Raw genomic sequence first — 18,808 nt, 5'->3', positions numbered from 1 at the left:
CCGTTGCCGATGGGTCGGTTGTCGCTCCAACTGCCGCTCCGGTTGTTGCGCCAGAGTCTACCCCGACACCTGTTGTTGCGCCTGCGGTGTTTCGGGGTATGACCGGTTCTGCCCCTCTTCCACAGCGCTTTGGGGGAGAGCCAACTCAGTGCCGAGGTTTCCTTAACCAGGTGGGCATTTATTTCGAGTTGCTGCCACATGCCTTTCCTACTGAGAGATCGAAGGTGGGCTTCTTGATCTCGCTGCTCTCGGACAAGGCCTTGGCCTGGGCCAGCCCTTTATGGGAGAACAACAATCCGGTGGTTGCCGAGTTTTCCGGTTTTGCTGCTTCTCTTCGGAAGGTATTCGATGTGCCGGCTCGTGCTGCCTCTGCTGCGAAGCTCCTTATGTCCATCAGACAGGGATCACGATCCGTAGCTGAATACGCCATTGAGTTTCGTACCCTGGCAGCAGAGGTGGGCTGGAATAATGAGGCTCTGGTCGCTGCTTTCTCTCATGGTCTCTCGGATGCCTTGAAGGATGAGGTTGCAGCTAAGGACCTACCAGTGGAGCTTGAGTCTCTTATTTCTTTCCTGATTTTGATTGACACCAGACTCAGGGAGAGACCTTCCTTTAAGGAGAGCCTGCGGAGGTCTTCTAACAGATTGGCGTCTACGTTTGCTGTCCCACCCATGCCTCCCTCTCCTCCCACGCCTCCTGGGGATGACTTGTCTGGGGGTGAACCCATGCAGCTGGGGTTTGCTCGCCTGTCCGAGGGGGAGAGGGTACTCCGGAGACGCGAGGGTTGATGCATGTACTGTGGTCTCGGTGGGCATTTTCGGTTGGCATGTCCGAACCGTCCGGGAAACGCTCGTACCTGAGATCCTGTCGGGGGCAGATCTTGGGTGGAGTCTCCTCGTCCCCGGTTTCCCGTGTTGACAAACCACTGATCACTGTTGTCCTCTCCTGGGTCAGGGGCTCGGTGACGACCCAGGCGTTGGTGGACTCTGGTGCTGGTGGTTTGTTCATTGATAGTGTGTTCGCTGCCGCCAATTCCATTCCTCTGCAGGCTCGAGGTTCCACACTGGCTCTTGAGGCGATAGACGGCAGACCCCTTCTGTCGTCACACGTGACTCATGAGACCCTTCCAGTGGGGATAGCCATTGGTGCCGTTCACAGAGAGTCGGTCTGTCTCCAGGTTATTTCGTCTCCACACTACTCGGTGGTCTTGGGGTACCCCTGGCTCCAGAAGCATAATCCGACTTTCGATTGGAGATCGGCCGAGATCCTCTCGTGGTCACCGCAGTGTGGGGCTAGTTGCATCCATGGGTCTGTCAAGTTGCTGTGTACTTCCTCGGACTCTCTGTTGCCTCCTGAATACGAGGAGTACCGGGATGTATTCGATGAGGTGCGCGCGGTTGCCCTACCTCCGCACCGCCCATACGATTGTGCCATAGAGTTACAACCTGGTGCCGTTCCTCCTCGTGGCAAAGTCTATCCACTGTCGGTAGCGGAGAATGAGGCCATGGAGGAGTACGTGAGGGAGGCGCTTTCACGCGGACACATTCGCAAATCCTCGTCCCCGGCAGGGGCTGGATTTTTCTTTGTGAAAAAGAAGGGCGGTGAGTTGAGGCCTTGCATCGATTACAGGGGTCTCAATCGCATCACGATCAAGAACGCTTACCCGATACCCTTGATTTCCGAGCTGTTCGATCGCCTTAAAGGGGCCACGGTCTTTACCAAACTCGACCTGAGGGCGGCATATAACCTGGTAAGGATCAAGGCGGGCGATGAGTGGAAGACCGCGTTTAACACCAGGACCGGTCATTATGAATCCTTGGTTATGCCCTTTGGGTTGTGCAATGCGCCCGCAGTCTTTCAGGAATTCATCAACGATGTTTTCCGTGACCTGTTGCAGCAGTGTGTGGTGGTCTATTTGGATGACATCTTGGTATATTCTGAATCCATGGAGGCCCACATTCTGGATGTCAGACGAGTGTTGCAACGGTTACGAGAGAACAAGCTGTTCGGTAAGCTTGAGAAATGCGAATTTCACCGATCCCAGGTAACCTTCTTAGGTTACATCATTTCCGCTGAGGGGTTCTCCATGGATCCTGATAAGGTTTCGGCTGTCTTACAGTGGCCCCAGCCCAGTGGTCTTCGTTCCCTGCAGGGCTTTTTGGGCTTCGCCAATTATTATCGGAAGTTCAACAGGGACTTTTCCATGCTGGCCAAGCCTCTCACGGATCTGACCAGGAAGGGCAGTAATTCCCAGGTCTGGCCGCTCGAGGCCATCCGAGCTTTTGAGGCCCTAAAGTCCGCTTTTGTGTCGGCTCCGATTCTGTCGCATCCCAACCCTGGGTTGCCCTTTGTCCTCGAGGTGGACGCGTCTGAGACGGGAGTAGGCGCCCTTCTGTCTCAGCGTAGAACACCAGAAGGTCCTCTGCTTCCTTGTGGGTTTTACTCCCGGAAACTGTCTTCCGCGGAGTGCAACTATCAGATTGGTGACAGGGAGTTATTGGCCATCGTGCAGGCCCTTAAAGAATGGAGGCACTTGCTCGAGGGTTCGGTGGTTCCGGTTCTCATCCTGACGGACCATAAGAATCTGACCTACCTTTCTGAGGCCAAGAGATTGACACCACGTCAGGCCAGATGGGCTCTGTTCTTGTCACGTTTTAATTACGTGGTCTCCTACCTACCCGGTTCCAAGAACATCAGGGCGGATGCCCTATCACGGCAGTACTCCGAGCTGTCCATGGAGGAGTCGATTCCGACTTCGGTCATACCTCCGAATCAGATCCTGGCCGCCATTCGCACCAGCCTGACCTCTCCCCTGGGTGAGCAGATTTTGGCGGCTCAATCTGGTGCTCCCTCTGGGAGACCCAACGGCAGATGTTTTGTGCCTGAGGAGTTGCGCACTCGGTTGTTGCGAACCTACCATAACTCCAAGACCGCGGGGCATCCTGGAAAGAATCAGCTGTCCTGGGCTGTTTCACGTCTGTTCTGGTGGCCTTCCCTACGTTCCGACATCGCCGCATATGTAGCGGCATGCTCCATTTGTGCCCAGAGTAAGTCCCCTCGGCACCTTCCGTTGGGCCTTCTGCAACCCATAGCCACCGGGGAGCGCCCATGGTCACACCTGGGGATGGATTTCATTGTGGACCTCCCTGCATCCCGAGGCCATACGGTCATTCTCATGATTGTGGATCGGTTTTCCAAAATGTGCCACTGTGTTCCTCTCAAGAGGTTACCCTCTGCACAAGAGTTGGCCACGATTTTTGCCAGGGAGGTCTTCCGGTTGCACGGTTTGCCCAAGGAGATTGTGTCGGATCGGGGGAGTCAGTTTGTGTCCAGGTTCTGGCGCGCCTTTTGCTCCCAGTTGGGGATTCATCTCTCCTTCTCCTCGGCCTACCACCCTCAGTCCAATGGGGCCGCAGAACGATCCAATCAGGCCTTGGAGCAATTCCTTCGTTGCTATGTCTCCGATCACCAAGACAATTGGGTTGACCTTCTGCCTTGGGCTGAGTTTGCCAGGAACACGGCGGTGAACTCTTCCTCTGGGACGTCTCCCTTCATGGCCAATTATGGGTTCCAACCTGCCGTGTTACCGGAGGTATTCTCTCCCCAGGATATTCCGGCGGTGGAGGATCACCTTTCCGTCCTACGTGCTTCTTGGGTACAGATCCAGAAGTCCCTTGAGGCCTCTGCGCAGCGCCAGAGACTCCAGGCTGATCGCAGACGAGCGCCTGCTCCTTCCTACCAGGTCGGAGACCGTGTATGGTTGTCCACCCGCAACCTCAACCTTCGAGTGCCCACTCCCAAGCTGGCGCCTCGCTTTGTTGGTCCCTTCCGAGTGCTTCGCAGGGTAAACCCGGTAGCCTATGCCCTTGCGCTTCCTCCTGGCATGCGGATCTCTAACGTGTTTCATGTCTCCCTGTTGAAGCCACTGGTGTGTAATCGTTTCACTTCCTCGGTTCCTCGGCCTCGTCCGGTCCGAGTGGGCAATCATGAGGAGTATGAGGTGAGCAATATCCTGGACTCACGCCTGGTCCGCGGTCGGGTGCAGTTTTTGATCCATTGGCGTGGTTATGGTCCAGAGGAGCGTTCCTGGGTTCCCTCCGCAGATGTCCATGCTCCTGCCTTGCTCCGAGCCTTCCACGCACGCTTCCCTCAGAAACCGTTTTTTGCTCCGCGGAGGAGGGGCCCTTGAGGGGGAGGTACTGTCATGGTCTTACCTTCTTGCTGTTCTCCTTCGTTTGACATGTGCTGGCGGCCATCTTGGTTTCTGGGTTTCTTGTAGCCTTCCACCCTGCGGCTCCTCCTTCCCACTGGGAGGAGCTGGATGCCTAGCTCATATATATAGGAGGTCTGTGGCTTCAGTTCCTTGCTTGGTCCTCCTGTGTTCACATGCTTCTAAGACTGCTGCTGCTTCTGGTTCCTGATCCTGGTTTCGTCTGACTACCCTGCTGGTTCCTGATCCTGGCTTCGTCTGACTACCCTGCTGGTTCCTGATCCTGGCTTCGTCTGACTACCCTTCTGGTTCCTGATCTCTGGCCTCTCAAAGACTCTGCTTCGGTTTCACCATTCGTTTGGACTTTTGCTTTACAGCTTTATTTTCAATAAAGCCTTCTTATTTTCACTTATCTCTTGTTGTACGTCTGGTTCATGGTTCCGTGACAGTTGGCCCATATTGATAGGATAGCATCTTGCAGTTGATGGAGATTTGAGGGATGCACATCCAGGGCACAAAGCTCCCGTTCCACCACATCCCAAAGATGCTCTATTGGGTTGAGATCTGGTGACTGTGGGGGCCATTTTAGTACAGTGAACTCATTGTCATGTTCAAGACACCAATTTGAAATGATTCTGTCACGACCGCTATCCCAGCAGCAGTCGTGTCGCACCAGACGGAGGGGAAGGGGGACCCTTATCTACGGATGGGAAATAGAATGGCCACCCCTGACTAACCCTAAGCTGGCACCTGTCTGCCCTGATACCCTAGACGGGGTGTGAACCCGTGCGGCGAGCAGGATGCCTAAACCCTCAGTCGCCCTAACAAGACTGGACTGGGAAAAGGCCGATGGGAGCGCTAGTCACCATCACTCACGTCTAGGAAAACAACAGGGGAAGACAGCAACAAACAAACAACAGCATAGATAGACTTATCCAGTCACGAGCAGAGAAGGCGATCCCAAACACGACAGTCCACGCCGGACAAGAGCTCCACAGCAACACCATCAAACGATCTCCTTCAAAGGTCAGAGTAGCACTGGAAGTAAGGACTATATCTGGCAATGACTGCAAGTGAAACTGAAACTAATATAGTATCTGGGAGTGGCAGACAGGACTCACCTGAGAAGGATGCCTACAAACTCCCAGTCAGGACAAAAAGGTTCACAAGGCAAAACCTGGATGACATACCCTGAACCATGGAGCAAACTCACAAGCTATCGCGAGTAGCAAGTCGCTGCGACCTTCTCCTCCCAGACCTGTCTGGATCAGTCACAGTCGTGACAGTACCCCCCTTTCTACGAGGGGCCCCCGGACCCTCAAGACCAGGCCTCTCCGGATGGGAGCTATGAAAAGCCCGAATGAGTCTGTCTGCTTTTATCTCTGATGCTGGAACCCACATTCTCTCTTCGGAACCATAACCTTTCCAGTGCACCAGGTACTGAAGAGAGCGGCGAACATATCGTGAATCAACAATCTTTTCTACCTGAAACTCAAGACTGCCATCAACAACCACCGGTGGAGGCGGTAGCGGCAATGGTTCAGGAGGTTCTACATATCTCTTAAGCAGAGACCTGTGGAAGACATTATGGATCCTTCGAGTCTGAGGTAGCTCCAGACGAAAAGGCACCGGGTTAATGATCTTAATTACCCTATAAGGACCAATAAATCTCGGACCTAATTTCCACGAGGGAACCTTCAACTTGATATTTCTGGTAGACAACCACACCAAGTCATTCACCCCAAGGTCCGGACCTTCAGAGCGCTTCCTATCAGCCACACGTTTGTATCTACCACCCATTCTCTTCAAACTTTCTTGCACACTCTGCCACACTGAAGAAAGTGAAGACGCAAATCGTTCCTCCTCGGGAATCCCAGAAGGCCCCCCCATCACTAAACGTACAAAACTGAGGATGGAAACCATACGCACCAAAAAATGGTGACTTATCGGTAGATTCTTGACGACGATTATTAATGGCAAACTCGGCTAACGGTAAATAAGATGACCATTCCTCCTGATTTTCGGAAACAAAGCATCTCAAATATGTCTCTAGGTTTTGATTGGTACGTTCAGTCTGACCGTTGGACTGTGGATGGAAAGATGAAGAAAACGACAGATGAACCCCTAAACGAGAACAAAAGGCTTTCCAAAATTTAGAAACAAATTGGGTACCACGATCTGAAACAATATCGGAAGGGACCCCATGAAGCTTCACGATGTGGTCAATAAAAACCTGAGCCAGTGTGTTAGCATTAGGCAATGCGGCAAGAGCAATAAAGTGCACCATTTTACTGAATCTGTCAACAACTACAAGAATAACAGTCTTCCCCGCTGATACTGGTAGATCCGTAATGAAATCCATTGATAGGTGCATCCAAGGCCTGTTGGGGATGGCCAGAGGTAAAAGACGCCCTGCCGGACGAGTATGATCTACCTTAGAACGAGCACAGGTAGCACATGCAGACACAAAATTCAACACCTCCTGGCGCCATTTAGGCCACCAGAACCGACGAGACACTAACTCAGAGGTTGCCCTACTACCTGGGTGTCCTGCCAGTGTGGAGTTATGGTGTTCTTTTAGTATCTCCAGTCGTAAATTTTCTGGCACAAACAGTTTACCCGAGGAGCAGGAGGCCGGGGCGTTCCCCTGAGCTTCCAACACCCTCCCTTCCAAACCTGAGTGTAATGCAGAGACCACCACCCCCTTTTGCAAACTGGGCTCTGGTACATCAACATCACCCCCTCCAGGAAAACTTCGGGACAATGCATCCGCCTTAGTATTTTTTGCCCCCGGGCGATAGGTTATTACAAAATTAAACCTAGTAAAAAATAACGACCACCGAGCCTGTCTAGGGGTGAGACGTTTAGCAGACTCCAGATATAATACGTTTTTGTGATCAGTAATCACCGTGACGGGATGAACCGCCCCCTCCAAAAAATGACGCCACTCCTCAAAGGCCAACTTAATAGCCAAAAGTTCCCTGTTGCCAATATCATAGTTCCTTTCTGCAGTAGACAACTTCTTCGAAAAGAAAGCACACGGACGCCATTCACCGGGGGACGGGCCCTGAGATAGTACCGCTCCCACCCCCACCTCTGATGCGTCAACCTCTACAATAAAAGGAAGCGAGACATCTGGCTGTACGAGAATAGGGGCCGAGATGAATCTCTCCTTCAGAGATGTAAAGGCATTTTTGGCTGCATGTGACCATTTGGAAAAATCGGATCCCTTTCGGGTCATGTCCGTCAGTGGTTTGACCACCAAGGAATAGTTCTTAATAAACTTTCTATAAAAATTGGCAAACCCCAGGAAGCGTTGCAATGCCTTCAGGTTCTCAGGCAGATCCCAGTCCATAATCGCCCGGACTTTCTCTGGATCCATGCGGAAACCTGAATCTGACAACACATACCCCAGAAATGGCAGTTCTTTTACGGTGAACACACATTTCTCTAACTTAGCAAACAATTTGTTGGCCCTTAATATCTGCAGCACTTGTCTCACATGGATCTTATGTGTATCCAGATCCGGGGAATAGACCAGGATGTCATCAAGATATATCACAACAAATCTCCCGATAAGGTGACTAAAAATATCGTTGACAAAATGTTGGAACACCGCAGGCGCATTAGTAAGACCAAATGGCATGACCAGATTTTCATAATGCCCTTCCGGAGTATTAAAAGCCGTTTTCCACTCATCCCCCTCTTTGATGCGAACCAGGTTATAGGCTCCTCTGAGATCCATTTTGGAGAACCATTTAGCACCAGCAACCTGATTAAAGAGGTCGGGAATGAGAGAAAGAGGATAGGGATCTTGGATAGTTATCCGGTTTAATTCCCGGAAATCCAGGCAAGGACGCAGGCCCCCATCTTTCTTTTTAACGAAAAAGAACCCTGCAGCCACGGGTGAAGAAGAGAGTCTGATGTGTCCTTTAGCCAAACTCTCCGAAATATAATCTTGCATAGCCTTCCTCTCCGGGCCGGAAAGATTGTATAACCGGGTTTTAGGTAGTTTTGCCCCAGGTAATAGATTAATCGGGCAATCATATGGACGGTGAGGTGGTAACCCCTGACAACCCTTCTCAGAGAACACATCCATAAAATCTGACAGAAAGGCAGGTAAAGATGTTACAGAGAGTGTAGAGCACCTACTACTCAAGCAGTTGTCCTTACAATGTTCACTCCACTCCACAATCTCCCCGGCCTGCCAATCCACCACGGGATTGTGAGTCACCAGCCAGGGAAGCCCCAATACCATAGGAGCCGGAAGACCGTCCAGGACATAACAAGAGATATGCTCTTTATGGAGGTCCCCTACCTGCAGATGGATATTATGGATGATCTGAGTTAACTCTCTCTGAGTAAGAGGGGAGGAGTCGATGGCAAAAACAGGAATAGTTCTGCATAGAAACATAGAAACATAGAATGTGTTGGCAGATAAGAACCATTTGGCCCATCTAGTCTGCCCAATATACTGAATACTATGAATAGCCCCCGGCCCTATCTTATATTACCGGTTCCGGAGTAAAACCCAGAGCCTGAGCAAACCGTGAATCCACCAAGTTGACCCCCGCCCCACTGTCCAAAAAGACGGAACAGATCTCAGTTTTATTGCCCGCCTCAACGGTAGCGGACAACAAAAACTGAGACATGCGTATGGAGGAAACAAATACGCCCAGACAAAATGACCCCTCCCCCCACAACGAAAACAAACCTCTGACCTACGGCGGAACTTAGGAGGATTCACCCGTCTAGTGGCGCCCCCTATTTTCATTGGTTCGACTGGACCATAACAGACCGATCCCTGCCCTATAGAGGCCTCCGTAAAATTTTATAGTCTCTCCCTGAGTTGTCTGTCGATTCTTATGGACAGAGACATAGCAGCCTCAAGAGACCCAGGGACCTCGTATACCGCCAGCGCGTCTTTTAATTTTTCAGACAACCCCTGGCAGAACTGACTCCTAAGGGCCGAGTCGTTCCATAACGTATCAGTAGCCCACCTACGGAATTCGGAACAATATAGTTCAGCAGACCGGTTCTCTTGCCGAAGTCTACGTAGTTTAGACTCAGCCAGTGAGACCCTGTCCGGGTCATCATATACGAGACCCAGGGCTTCAAAAAACTCCTCCACTGATCATAAGGCCGGAGAGTCTGATGGTAGGGAGAAAGCCCAAGCCTGCGGATCTCCTTGCAGGAGAGAAATTACAATGCCCACCCGTTGTTCCTCACCGCCGGAGGATCTAGGGCGTAACCTGAAGAACAATTTGCAAGCTTCTCTGAAGGTTACAAATTGGTCTCTCCCTCCTGAGAACCTATCAGGTAAAGCCACTTTTGGCTCAGGAGTACCTTGGTTTCCCGTAGCAACGGTGGAACCCAAGGATTGCTGCTGCAGCACTGTTGCTTTTAATCCTGCCACTTCAAGGGATAACCCCTGTAATTGTTTCGTCAAAACCGAAACCGGATCCATAGTGGAACAGACAAAATACAAAGCAAAACAGCAAGGAAAAAAAAAAAAAAAAAGAAATGTCACTTTTTTTTTTTTTAAAAGGCCAGATATACTGTCACGACCGCTATCCCAGCAGCAGTCGTGTCGCACCAGATGGAGGGGAAGGGGGACCCTTATCTACGGATGGGAAATAGAATGGCCACCCCTGACTAACCCTAAGCTGGCACCTGTCTGCCCTGATACCCTGGACGGGGTGTGAACCCGTGCGGCGAGCAGGATGCCTAAACCCTCAGTCGCCCTAACAAGACTGGACTGGGGAAAGGCCGATGGGAGCGCTAGTTACCATCACTCACGTCTAGGAAAACAACAGGGGAAGACAGCAACAAACAAACAACAGCAGAGATAGACTTATCCAGTCACGAGCAGAGAAGGCGATCCCAAACACGACAGTCCACGCCGGACAAGAGCTCCACAGCAACACCATCAAACGATCTCCTTCAAAGGTCAGAGTAGCACTGGAAGTAAGGACTATATCTGGCAATGACTGCAAGTGAAACTGAAACTAATATAGTATCTGGGAGTGGCAGACAGGACTCACCTGAGAAGGATGCCTACAAACTCCCAGTCAGGACAAAAAGGTTCACAAGGCAAAACCTGGATGACATACCCTGAACCATGGAGCAAACTCACAAGCTATCGCGAGTAGCAAGTCGCTGCGACCTTCTCCTCCCAGACCTGTCTGGATCAGTCACAGTCAAGACAGATTCGAGCTTTGTGACATGGTGCATTATCCTGCTGGAAGTAGCCATCAGATGATGGATACTTGTTCTCATTCTGTTTACGCCAAATTCGGACTCTACCATTTGAATGTCTCAACAGAAATCGAGACTCATCAGACCAGGCAACATTTTTCCAGTCTTCAACAGTCCAATTTTGGTGAGCTCGTGCAAATTGTAGCCTCTTTTTCCTATTTGTAGTGGAGATGAGTGGTACCCGGTGGTGTCTTCTGCTGTTGTAGCCCATCCGCCTCAAGGTTGTGCGTGTTGTGGCTTCACAAATGCTTTGCTGCATACCTCGGTTGTAACGAGTGGTTATTTCAGTCAACGTTGCTCTTCTATCAGCTTGAATCAGTCGGCCCATTCTCCTCTGACCTCTAGCATCCACAAGGCATTTTTGCCCACAGGACTGCCGCATACTGGATGTTTTTCCCTTTTCACACCATTCTTTGTAAACCCTAGAAATGGTTGTGCGTGAAAATCCCAGTAACTGAGCAGATTGTGAAATACTCAGACCGGCCCGTCTGGCACCAACAACCAAAATTGCTTAAATCACCTTTCTTTCCCATTCTGACATTCAGTTTGGAGTTCAGGAGATTGTCTTGACCAGGACCACCCCCCTAAATGCATTGAAGCAACTGCCATGTGATTGGTTGACTAGATAATTGCATTAATGAGAAATGGAACAGGTGTTCCTAATAACTCTTTAGGTGAGTGTATATATATATATATTATATAGTTATTTTAAAAGGAATCCAGCAGAAATGACCCTGTGAGTGCAGTGCAATATTCACCTTCACAAAGCTCTGTGAATGGCAGACAATAAAAAATGAAAATGTTTGGAAACTTTGAATAATTAGATGAACTGGAAAATGTCAACACTAGGAAAAAATTGGCATTTCGCTTGATATAATCATGTATCTCCCAGTGTGGCACTTACAGAGAACAAAGGAAGTACATAAAAGTTTATAGTCCATTTGTTTCTACTTGATAACATCTCTACAATATTAATTAGATATTATTGAACCTATGGTCCAAGCACTGACCAGACTGCTACAACAGACACCACAATTTCACACATCAAGGAATAATTCTGCTACAAGATTCTTCTAACCTTTACAGTAAATTACACGTCACCCTTATACAATAATACAGAACCTTTATGAAGGATGAGTGGACTTATAAATTAAAACTGAATCTTAAATTCCATATTTTAAATATAATAGGATACATTCACAGGAAAATACAGAAACAGTACAATTATGTTTTGTACTGAAATGGTGCATGCTTTTCTGCATGATCCTGAAACTTAAGGCAGGTATAGACCGCACAATCTGCTGCACAGAAACAATGATCGGTGGGGTGGTGCCTGCACGATCAATAGGATCACTCAATGAATGAGCATTTTGCTCATTCATCGGGTGATCGTTGGCACATTTAGATGGGCAGATTGTTGGGAATGAGCGTTGGCAGTACTGGTCATTCCCGATAATCTTACCGAAAATTGGGCAATCTAAATCCACCTTTACTGGATTTTAACAAATGTTGAATTCCTTCTGATACTTTCCAGTTTTGTCTCACAGACAGCTATTGTGTAGGGATGGAGAGGTGGTACTCTTATGCAATGGGTGGACCTTCTGGTCTTATAGCAGACAGCTGCCTTACATCCAGACATGTTTTAGGGAAAGAAGAGGGTAAATGATTGATTTCCTGGGTCACAGGATAAATTTGTTTTCTGTATCTCTCATAATTTATTTCTTAAAGGGATTCTGTCACCTGGATTTTAGTGACAGAGCTTTTAACATCATCACATCAGTCTGCTCGTTTTATATTAAAATATACTAGTATTACTACCCTAAGTGTTGTCATTTGTCTAGAAAATCGCTTTTATTAATATGGTAATTACCTGAGGGCTGTCCCTCTTACCGTTGAAGCCCAGATGTGCCCCTTCTCCTGGAGCCCAGCCCCGCTCCACTGCTAATTTATTCACTACTCATTGCTGGCTGGCGCATGTGCAGTGCGTCCTGTGAGGCCGATTCCAGGCGCTGACATGTTCGCTGATCCATAAACTTGCGCATGCACCGTGGATACACATGTCAGCGCCTGGAATCGGCCTCACAGGATGCACTGCACATGCGCCAGCCGGCAATGAGGAGTGAATAAATTAGCAGTGGGGCGGGGCTGGGCTCCAGGAGAAGGGGCGCGTCTGGGCTCCAACGGACAGCCCCTTGGGCTCCTTACTCAGGTAATTACCATATTAATAAAAGCGATTTTCTAAAGAAATGACAACACTTAGGGTAGTAATACTAGTATATTTTAATACAAAATGAGCGGACTGATGTGATGATGTTAAAAGCTCTGTCATTAAAATCCAGGTGACAGAATCCCTTTAAGCCTGTTGTATATAGCATTACCTTGTTTGGCAAATTGCATTATATTAGCTCTATTGTTTGAGGAGACCAGATAGACAAGCTTTCCTACCACACCAATAAATCATCCTTGGGTAATATGTTGCTTATTTAATGGTTGTCCTTACTTGTTCCACTTTTAGACTAGGTTCTAACCACTACATAGTGAGAGCACCCCACAAGACCTGCCATTTTGGAGATGCTCTGACTGTCCTCCAGCCATCACAATTTGGCTCTTATTAAAGTGTCTTAAAGCTTTAAGCTTACCCGTTTTCCTGCTTCCAACACATCAAATTCCAAAGCTTTTATATGAAATATTTCATTTGTCACCAGTTATTTATAGCACTGTAGATCCTGTCAGAAACGTGTGATATTTCTGTGTAAAGATCAACTTTTAGACAGATCCGTATCTGTTTTATCACATTGTAACAACTTATTAGGATATTCTTTTGCAAAGGAGTTTATTAATCTAGGGAATATGAGTTAATACAATATTTATAGGCACAACAGGGGAGATGTGATACCATAAGGGATAATTCTTTTCCTCCAGGCATTCTAACAAGCTGCAGTCCAAACTTTACAATCAGCAGAAAACACCATCCATAAAGAATGCTCCTGCTTTGAGTACATAGCCTATTACAGAAGTTTTCATATAATGAGCGGATGATGCGTCTTTCTCAGCTAGTTTTTGGTTGTCAGCTGAATAACTGAGCCTTTGTCTTCACAATAGAATACATTTAATGACCTGATTAAGCAGAAACCTGATTTTACCATTAAGAAATATTACATAATATAATAATTAAACATTTTTTTTTATGTTTGCATTATCATTCAACGCAACACAAAATGCAAAAGTGCAGCATAACACAAAACAAGTCTATCTTTCTTTTTTTCTATCTATCTATCTATCTATCTATCTATCTATCTATCTATCTATCTATCTATCTATCTATCTGTTGTATGCTAGTGATAACTAAATCTCTAAACATTCATAAAACATCAGCACAAAATAGCAATCCTTCCTATTGGTAGTATCATTGTAGACTCACTGACAAATGTAAGCTGCTTTAGCGGACATTGGATAAATAAGACAAGTAATGCTTTGCCCTTTACCTTTGTCCTGTTTCAGACAATGATGATTCAAGTCCTGGAAAAGGCACAAAAGTGGCACTACATGGCACTAATCGAGGAGACATCTTCTTCTTCTGATCAGCAAACTGTTGCAATGATTCTAGTTTGCTTATAGCCATGACTCTTCTCTTAACCTGTCTGTATCAGTTGTCTTTAATGCTGGGCTACCCATGTCTAGATTTCCATGTAAACTAGAAATTTTCTCTTATGATATAGGATCCTATTTGATGTGTTCATTGCTAGCAGGGCTCACTCCATCTCGCCTACTTACCAGGCTCACAGGGAACAGGAAGAGCCATGTTCTGCTTAACACGATTACATTACAAATCCCTGTAACATTCATTAATATGAAGCAGACTGCCACATTGTCTCATTATAGTGCTTTTTCTTACTGAAGATGCTCTTGTTCCACCTACAACCCTACTTGGTTTATCACATTTATTTAACTGCTAAAATGGGTTTACATATATAAGGAATCCTTCACAAACTAAATAACATTATAATATATATTTTTTTTACATTTTGTGTATGTATTCTTTCTGTTGTTTTTACATCCCATACAGTGCCTTAAAAAAAAGTATTCATAACCCTTGAACTTTTTCACATTTTTTCATGTTATACCCACAAACTTAAATGTATTTTATTGGAATTTTATGTGATACATCAAAAAAAAAGTTGCAAGTATGTGTGAAATTAAAAGAAAATGATACATGGTTTTCAAAATTTTTAATAAATATAAATCTGAAAAGTGTGGTGTGCATTTGTGTTCAGTCTCCTGTACCCTGATATCCCTAAATAAAATCCAATGTGAACAATTGCTTTTAGAAGTCACCTAATTAGTAAATAGAGTCAACTTGTGTTCAATTTATTCTTAGGGCTCTTTCACACTTGCGTTGTTGGGATCCGGCGTGCACTTCCGTTGCCGGAGGTGCCCGCCGGATCCGTAACACCGCAAGTGAACTGAAAGCATTTGAAGACTGATCAGTCTTCAAAATGCGTTCAGTGTTACTATGGCAGCCAGGACGCTATTAAAGTCCTGGTTGTCATAGTAGTGGTGGGCAGCGGGGGAGCAGTGTGCTTGCCGCCAGTGCGGCTCCCGGGGCGCTCCGGGGTGGCGTCGGGGCGCCCCATGCGCATGGATCGCGTGATACATGCGATCGCGTGGTCCATGTGCGTGGGGCGCCCTGGCGTCGCTCTTGGGCGCCCCGGGGGCCGCGCGGACGGTGGGTGTGCTGCTCCCCCGCTCCCCACTACACTTTACCATGGCAGACAGGACTTTAGCGTCCTGGCAGCCATGGTAACCATTCAGAAAAAGCTGAACGTCGGATCCGGTAATGCGCCGAAACGACGTTTAGCTTAAGGCCGGATCCGGATTAATGCCTTTCAATGAGCATTAATTCCGGATCCGGCCTTGCGGCAAGTGTTCAGGATTTTTGGCCGGAGCAAAAAGCGCAGCATGCTGCGGTATTTTCTCCGGCCGAAAAACTTTACGGTCCTGAACTGAAGACATCCTGATGCATGCTGAACGGATTTCTCTCCATTCAGAATGCATTGGGATAATCCTGATCAGGATTTTTTCGGCATAGAGCCCCGACGACGGAACTCTATGCCGGAAAAGAACAACGCAAGTGTGAAAGAGCCCTTAGTATAACTGCAGCTGTTCTGTGAAGGCCTCAGAGATTTGTTAAAGAAAATTATTGATCAAACAACATAATGAAAGCCAAGGAACACATCACATAGGTCAGGGATAAAGTGGAGAAATGTAAAGCAGGGTTAGGTTATAAAAAAGATCTCAAACTCTGAACATAGTAACATAACATAGTCACATAGTACATAAGGCCGAAAAAAGACATTTGTCCATCCAGTTCGGCCTGTTATCCTGCAAGTTGATCCAGAGGAAGGCAAAAAAAAAACTGTGAGGTAGAAGCCAATTTTCCTCACTTTAGGGGAATAAAAAATTCCTTCCCGACTCCAATCAGGCAATCAGAATAACTCCCTGGATCAACGACCCCTCTCTAGTAGCTATAGCCTGTAATATTATTACGCTCCAGAAACACATCCAGGCCCCTCTTGAATTCCTTTATTGTACTCACCATCACCACCTCCTCAGGCAGAGAGTTCGATAGTCTCACTGCTCTTACCGTAAAGAATCCTTTTCTATGTTTGTGTACAAACCTTCTTTCCTCCAGACGCAGAAGATGTCCCCTCGTCACAGTCACAGTTCTCGGGATAAATAGATGATGGGATAGATCTCTATACTGACCCCTGATATATTTATACATAGTAATTAGATCTCCCCTCAGTCGTCTTTTTTCTAACGTGAATAACCGTAATTTTGATAATCTTTCAGGGTACTGTAGTTGCCCCATTCCAGTTATTACTTTAGTTGCCCTCCTCTGGACCCTCTCCAGCTCTGCTATGTCTGCCTTGTTCACTGGAGCCCAGAACTGTACACAGTACTCCATGTGTGGTCTGACTAATGATTTGTAAAGTGGTAGGAATATGTTCTCATCACGGGCATCTATGCCCCTTCTGATGCAACCCATTTTCTTATTGGCCTTGGCAGCAGCTGCCTGACACTGTTTTTTGCAGCTTAGTTTGCTGTTTATTAAAAATCCTAGATCCTTTTCCATGTCAGTGTTACCCAGTGTTTTACCATTTAGTATGTACGGGTTACTTGCATTATTCCTTCCCATGTGCATAACTTTACATTTGTCAGTGTTAAACCTCACCTGCCACTTATCTGCCCAAGCCTCCAATCTATCCAGATCCCTCTGTAGTAGTATACTGTCCTCTTCAGTGTTAATTACTTTACACAGTTTAGTGTCATCTGCGAAAATTTATATTTTACTATGCAAGCCTTCTACGAGATCATTAATAAATATATTGAAGAGAATAGGGCCCAATACTCAGGGGCGTAGCTAGAAATGCATGGGCCCCATAGCAAAAAAAAATTATGCCCCCCCCCCGTGCCATCCACAGATCCCCCTCCCCTAAATAGTGCCATCCACAGATCCCCCTCCCCTAAATAGTGCCATCCACAGATCCCCCTCCCCTAAATAGTGCCATCCACAGATCCCCCTCCCCAAAATAGTGCCATCCACAGATCCCCCTCCCCTAAATAGTGTCATCCACAGATCCCCCTCCCCTAAATAGTGCCATCCACAGATCCCCCTCCCCTAAATAGTGCCATCCACAGATTCCTCTCCCCTAAACAGTGCCATACACAGATCCCCCTCCCCTAAACAGTGCCATCCACAGATTCCTCTCCCCTAAACAGTGCCATCCACAGATCTTTCTCCCCTAAACAGTGCCATCCACAGATCCCTCTCCCCTAAATAGTGCCATCCACAGATCCCCCTCCCCTAAATAGTGCCATCAACAGATCCCCCTCCCCTAAATAGTGCCATCCACAGATCCCCCTCCCCTAAAGAGTGCCATCCACAGATCCCCCTCCCCTAAATAGTGCCATCCACAGATCCCCCTCCCCTAAATAGTGCCATCCACAGATCCCTCTCCCCTAAACAGTGCCGTCCACAGATCCCCCTCCCCTAAACAGTGCCGTCCACAGATCCCCCTCCCCTAAATAGTGCCATCCACAGATCCCCCTCCCCTAAATAGTGCCATCAACAGATCCCCCTCCCCTAAATAGTGCCATCCACAGATCCCCCTCCCCTAAATAGTGCCATCCACAGATCCCCCTCCCCTAAGTAGTGCCATCCACAGATCCCTCTCCCCTAAACAGTGCCATCCACAGATCCCCCTCCCCTAAACAGTGCCATCCACAGATCCCCCTCCCCTAAATAGTGCCATCAACAGATCCCCCCTCCCCTAAATAGTGCAATACACAGATCCCCCTCCCCTAAACAGTGCCATCCACAGTATCAGGTGCCTTTCCCCCCCCATGTGCCAGTCAGTATCAGGTGCCAACCCCACCCAGGTGCCAGTATCAGGTCAGGTACCAACCATTGATTCGCCGCTGTCAAGTCTAGAACTTACCTCCTCATAGAAACTGATTAAATTAGTTTGACATGACCGATCCCTCACAAAGCCATGCTGATATGGCGTTATTTGCTTATTTCCGTTAAGATCCTCTAAGATAGCATCTCTCAGAAAACCTTCAAACAGTTTACCCACAACAGATGTTAAACTTACCGGCCTATAGTTTCCAGGCTCTGTTTTTGGACCCTTTTTGAATATTGGCACCACATTTGCCATGCGCCAATCCTGTGGGACATTCCCTGTCAGTATAGAGTCCGCAAATATCAGAAATAATGGTCTGGCTATGACATTACTTAATTCCCTTAGGATACGGGGGTGTATGCCATCCGGTCCTGGCGATTTGTCTATTTTGATCTTTTTAAGTCGCTGTTGTACTTCTTCCTGGGTCAGACAGGACACTTTTAATGGGGAATTTATTTCAACATTCAGCATTTCATCTGACAGTTTATATTCCTCAGTGAATACACTGGAGAAAAAAATTATTTAACAACTTTGCTTTCTCCTCGTCGCTCTCTGCGAATCCCCCCTCATTACTCTTTAAAGGGCCGACACCTTCAGATTTATACTTTTTAACATTTATATAATTGAAGAACATCTCACAGAGCTCTGTTCAATCCATATCCAAAAATGGAAAGAGTATGGCAAAACTGCAATCCTACCAAGACATGGCTGCCATTCTAAACTCTCAGCCCAGACAAAGAGAGCATTAATTAGAGAAGCAGCCAAGAGGTCCATGGTCACTATGGAGAAGCTGCTAAGATCCACAGCTCAGGCAGGAGAATATTTCCATAGGACAACTATTAGTCGTGTACTCCACAAATCTGGCTTTTATGAA

General features: G+C 47.5%; 1 protein-coding gene across 1 annotated transcript in view; it reads right to left on the bottom strand.

Annotated features, from left to right (window-relative positions):
- LOC120978569 (potassium channel subfamily T member 2-like) overlaps window positions 1–14,090 on the bottom strand; it is a 1,475,081-nt gene extending 1,460,991 nt beyond the window's left edge. Inside the window, 1 exon segment of the mRNA XM_040406800.1 lies at window positions 13,954–14,090. Within this exon segment, the coding sequence (XP_040262734.1) occupies window positions 13,954–14,090 (137 nt within the window).
- Between the last annotated feature and the right edge of the window lie 4,718 nt (window positions 14,091–18,808).

The sequence above is a fragment of the Bufo bufo genome, chromosome 9, assembly GCF_905171765.1.
Source record: "Bufo bufo chromosome 9, aBufBuf1.1, whole genome shotgun sequence".
Taxonomy (NCBI): domain Eukaryota; kingdom Metazoa; phylum Chordata; class Amphibia; order Anura; family Bufonidae; genus Bufo; species Bufo bufo.
This window is presented reverse-complemented; position numbering and strand designations above follow the sequence as displayed.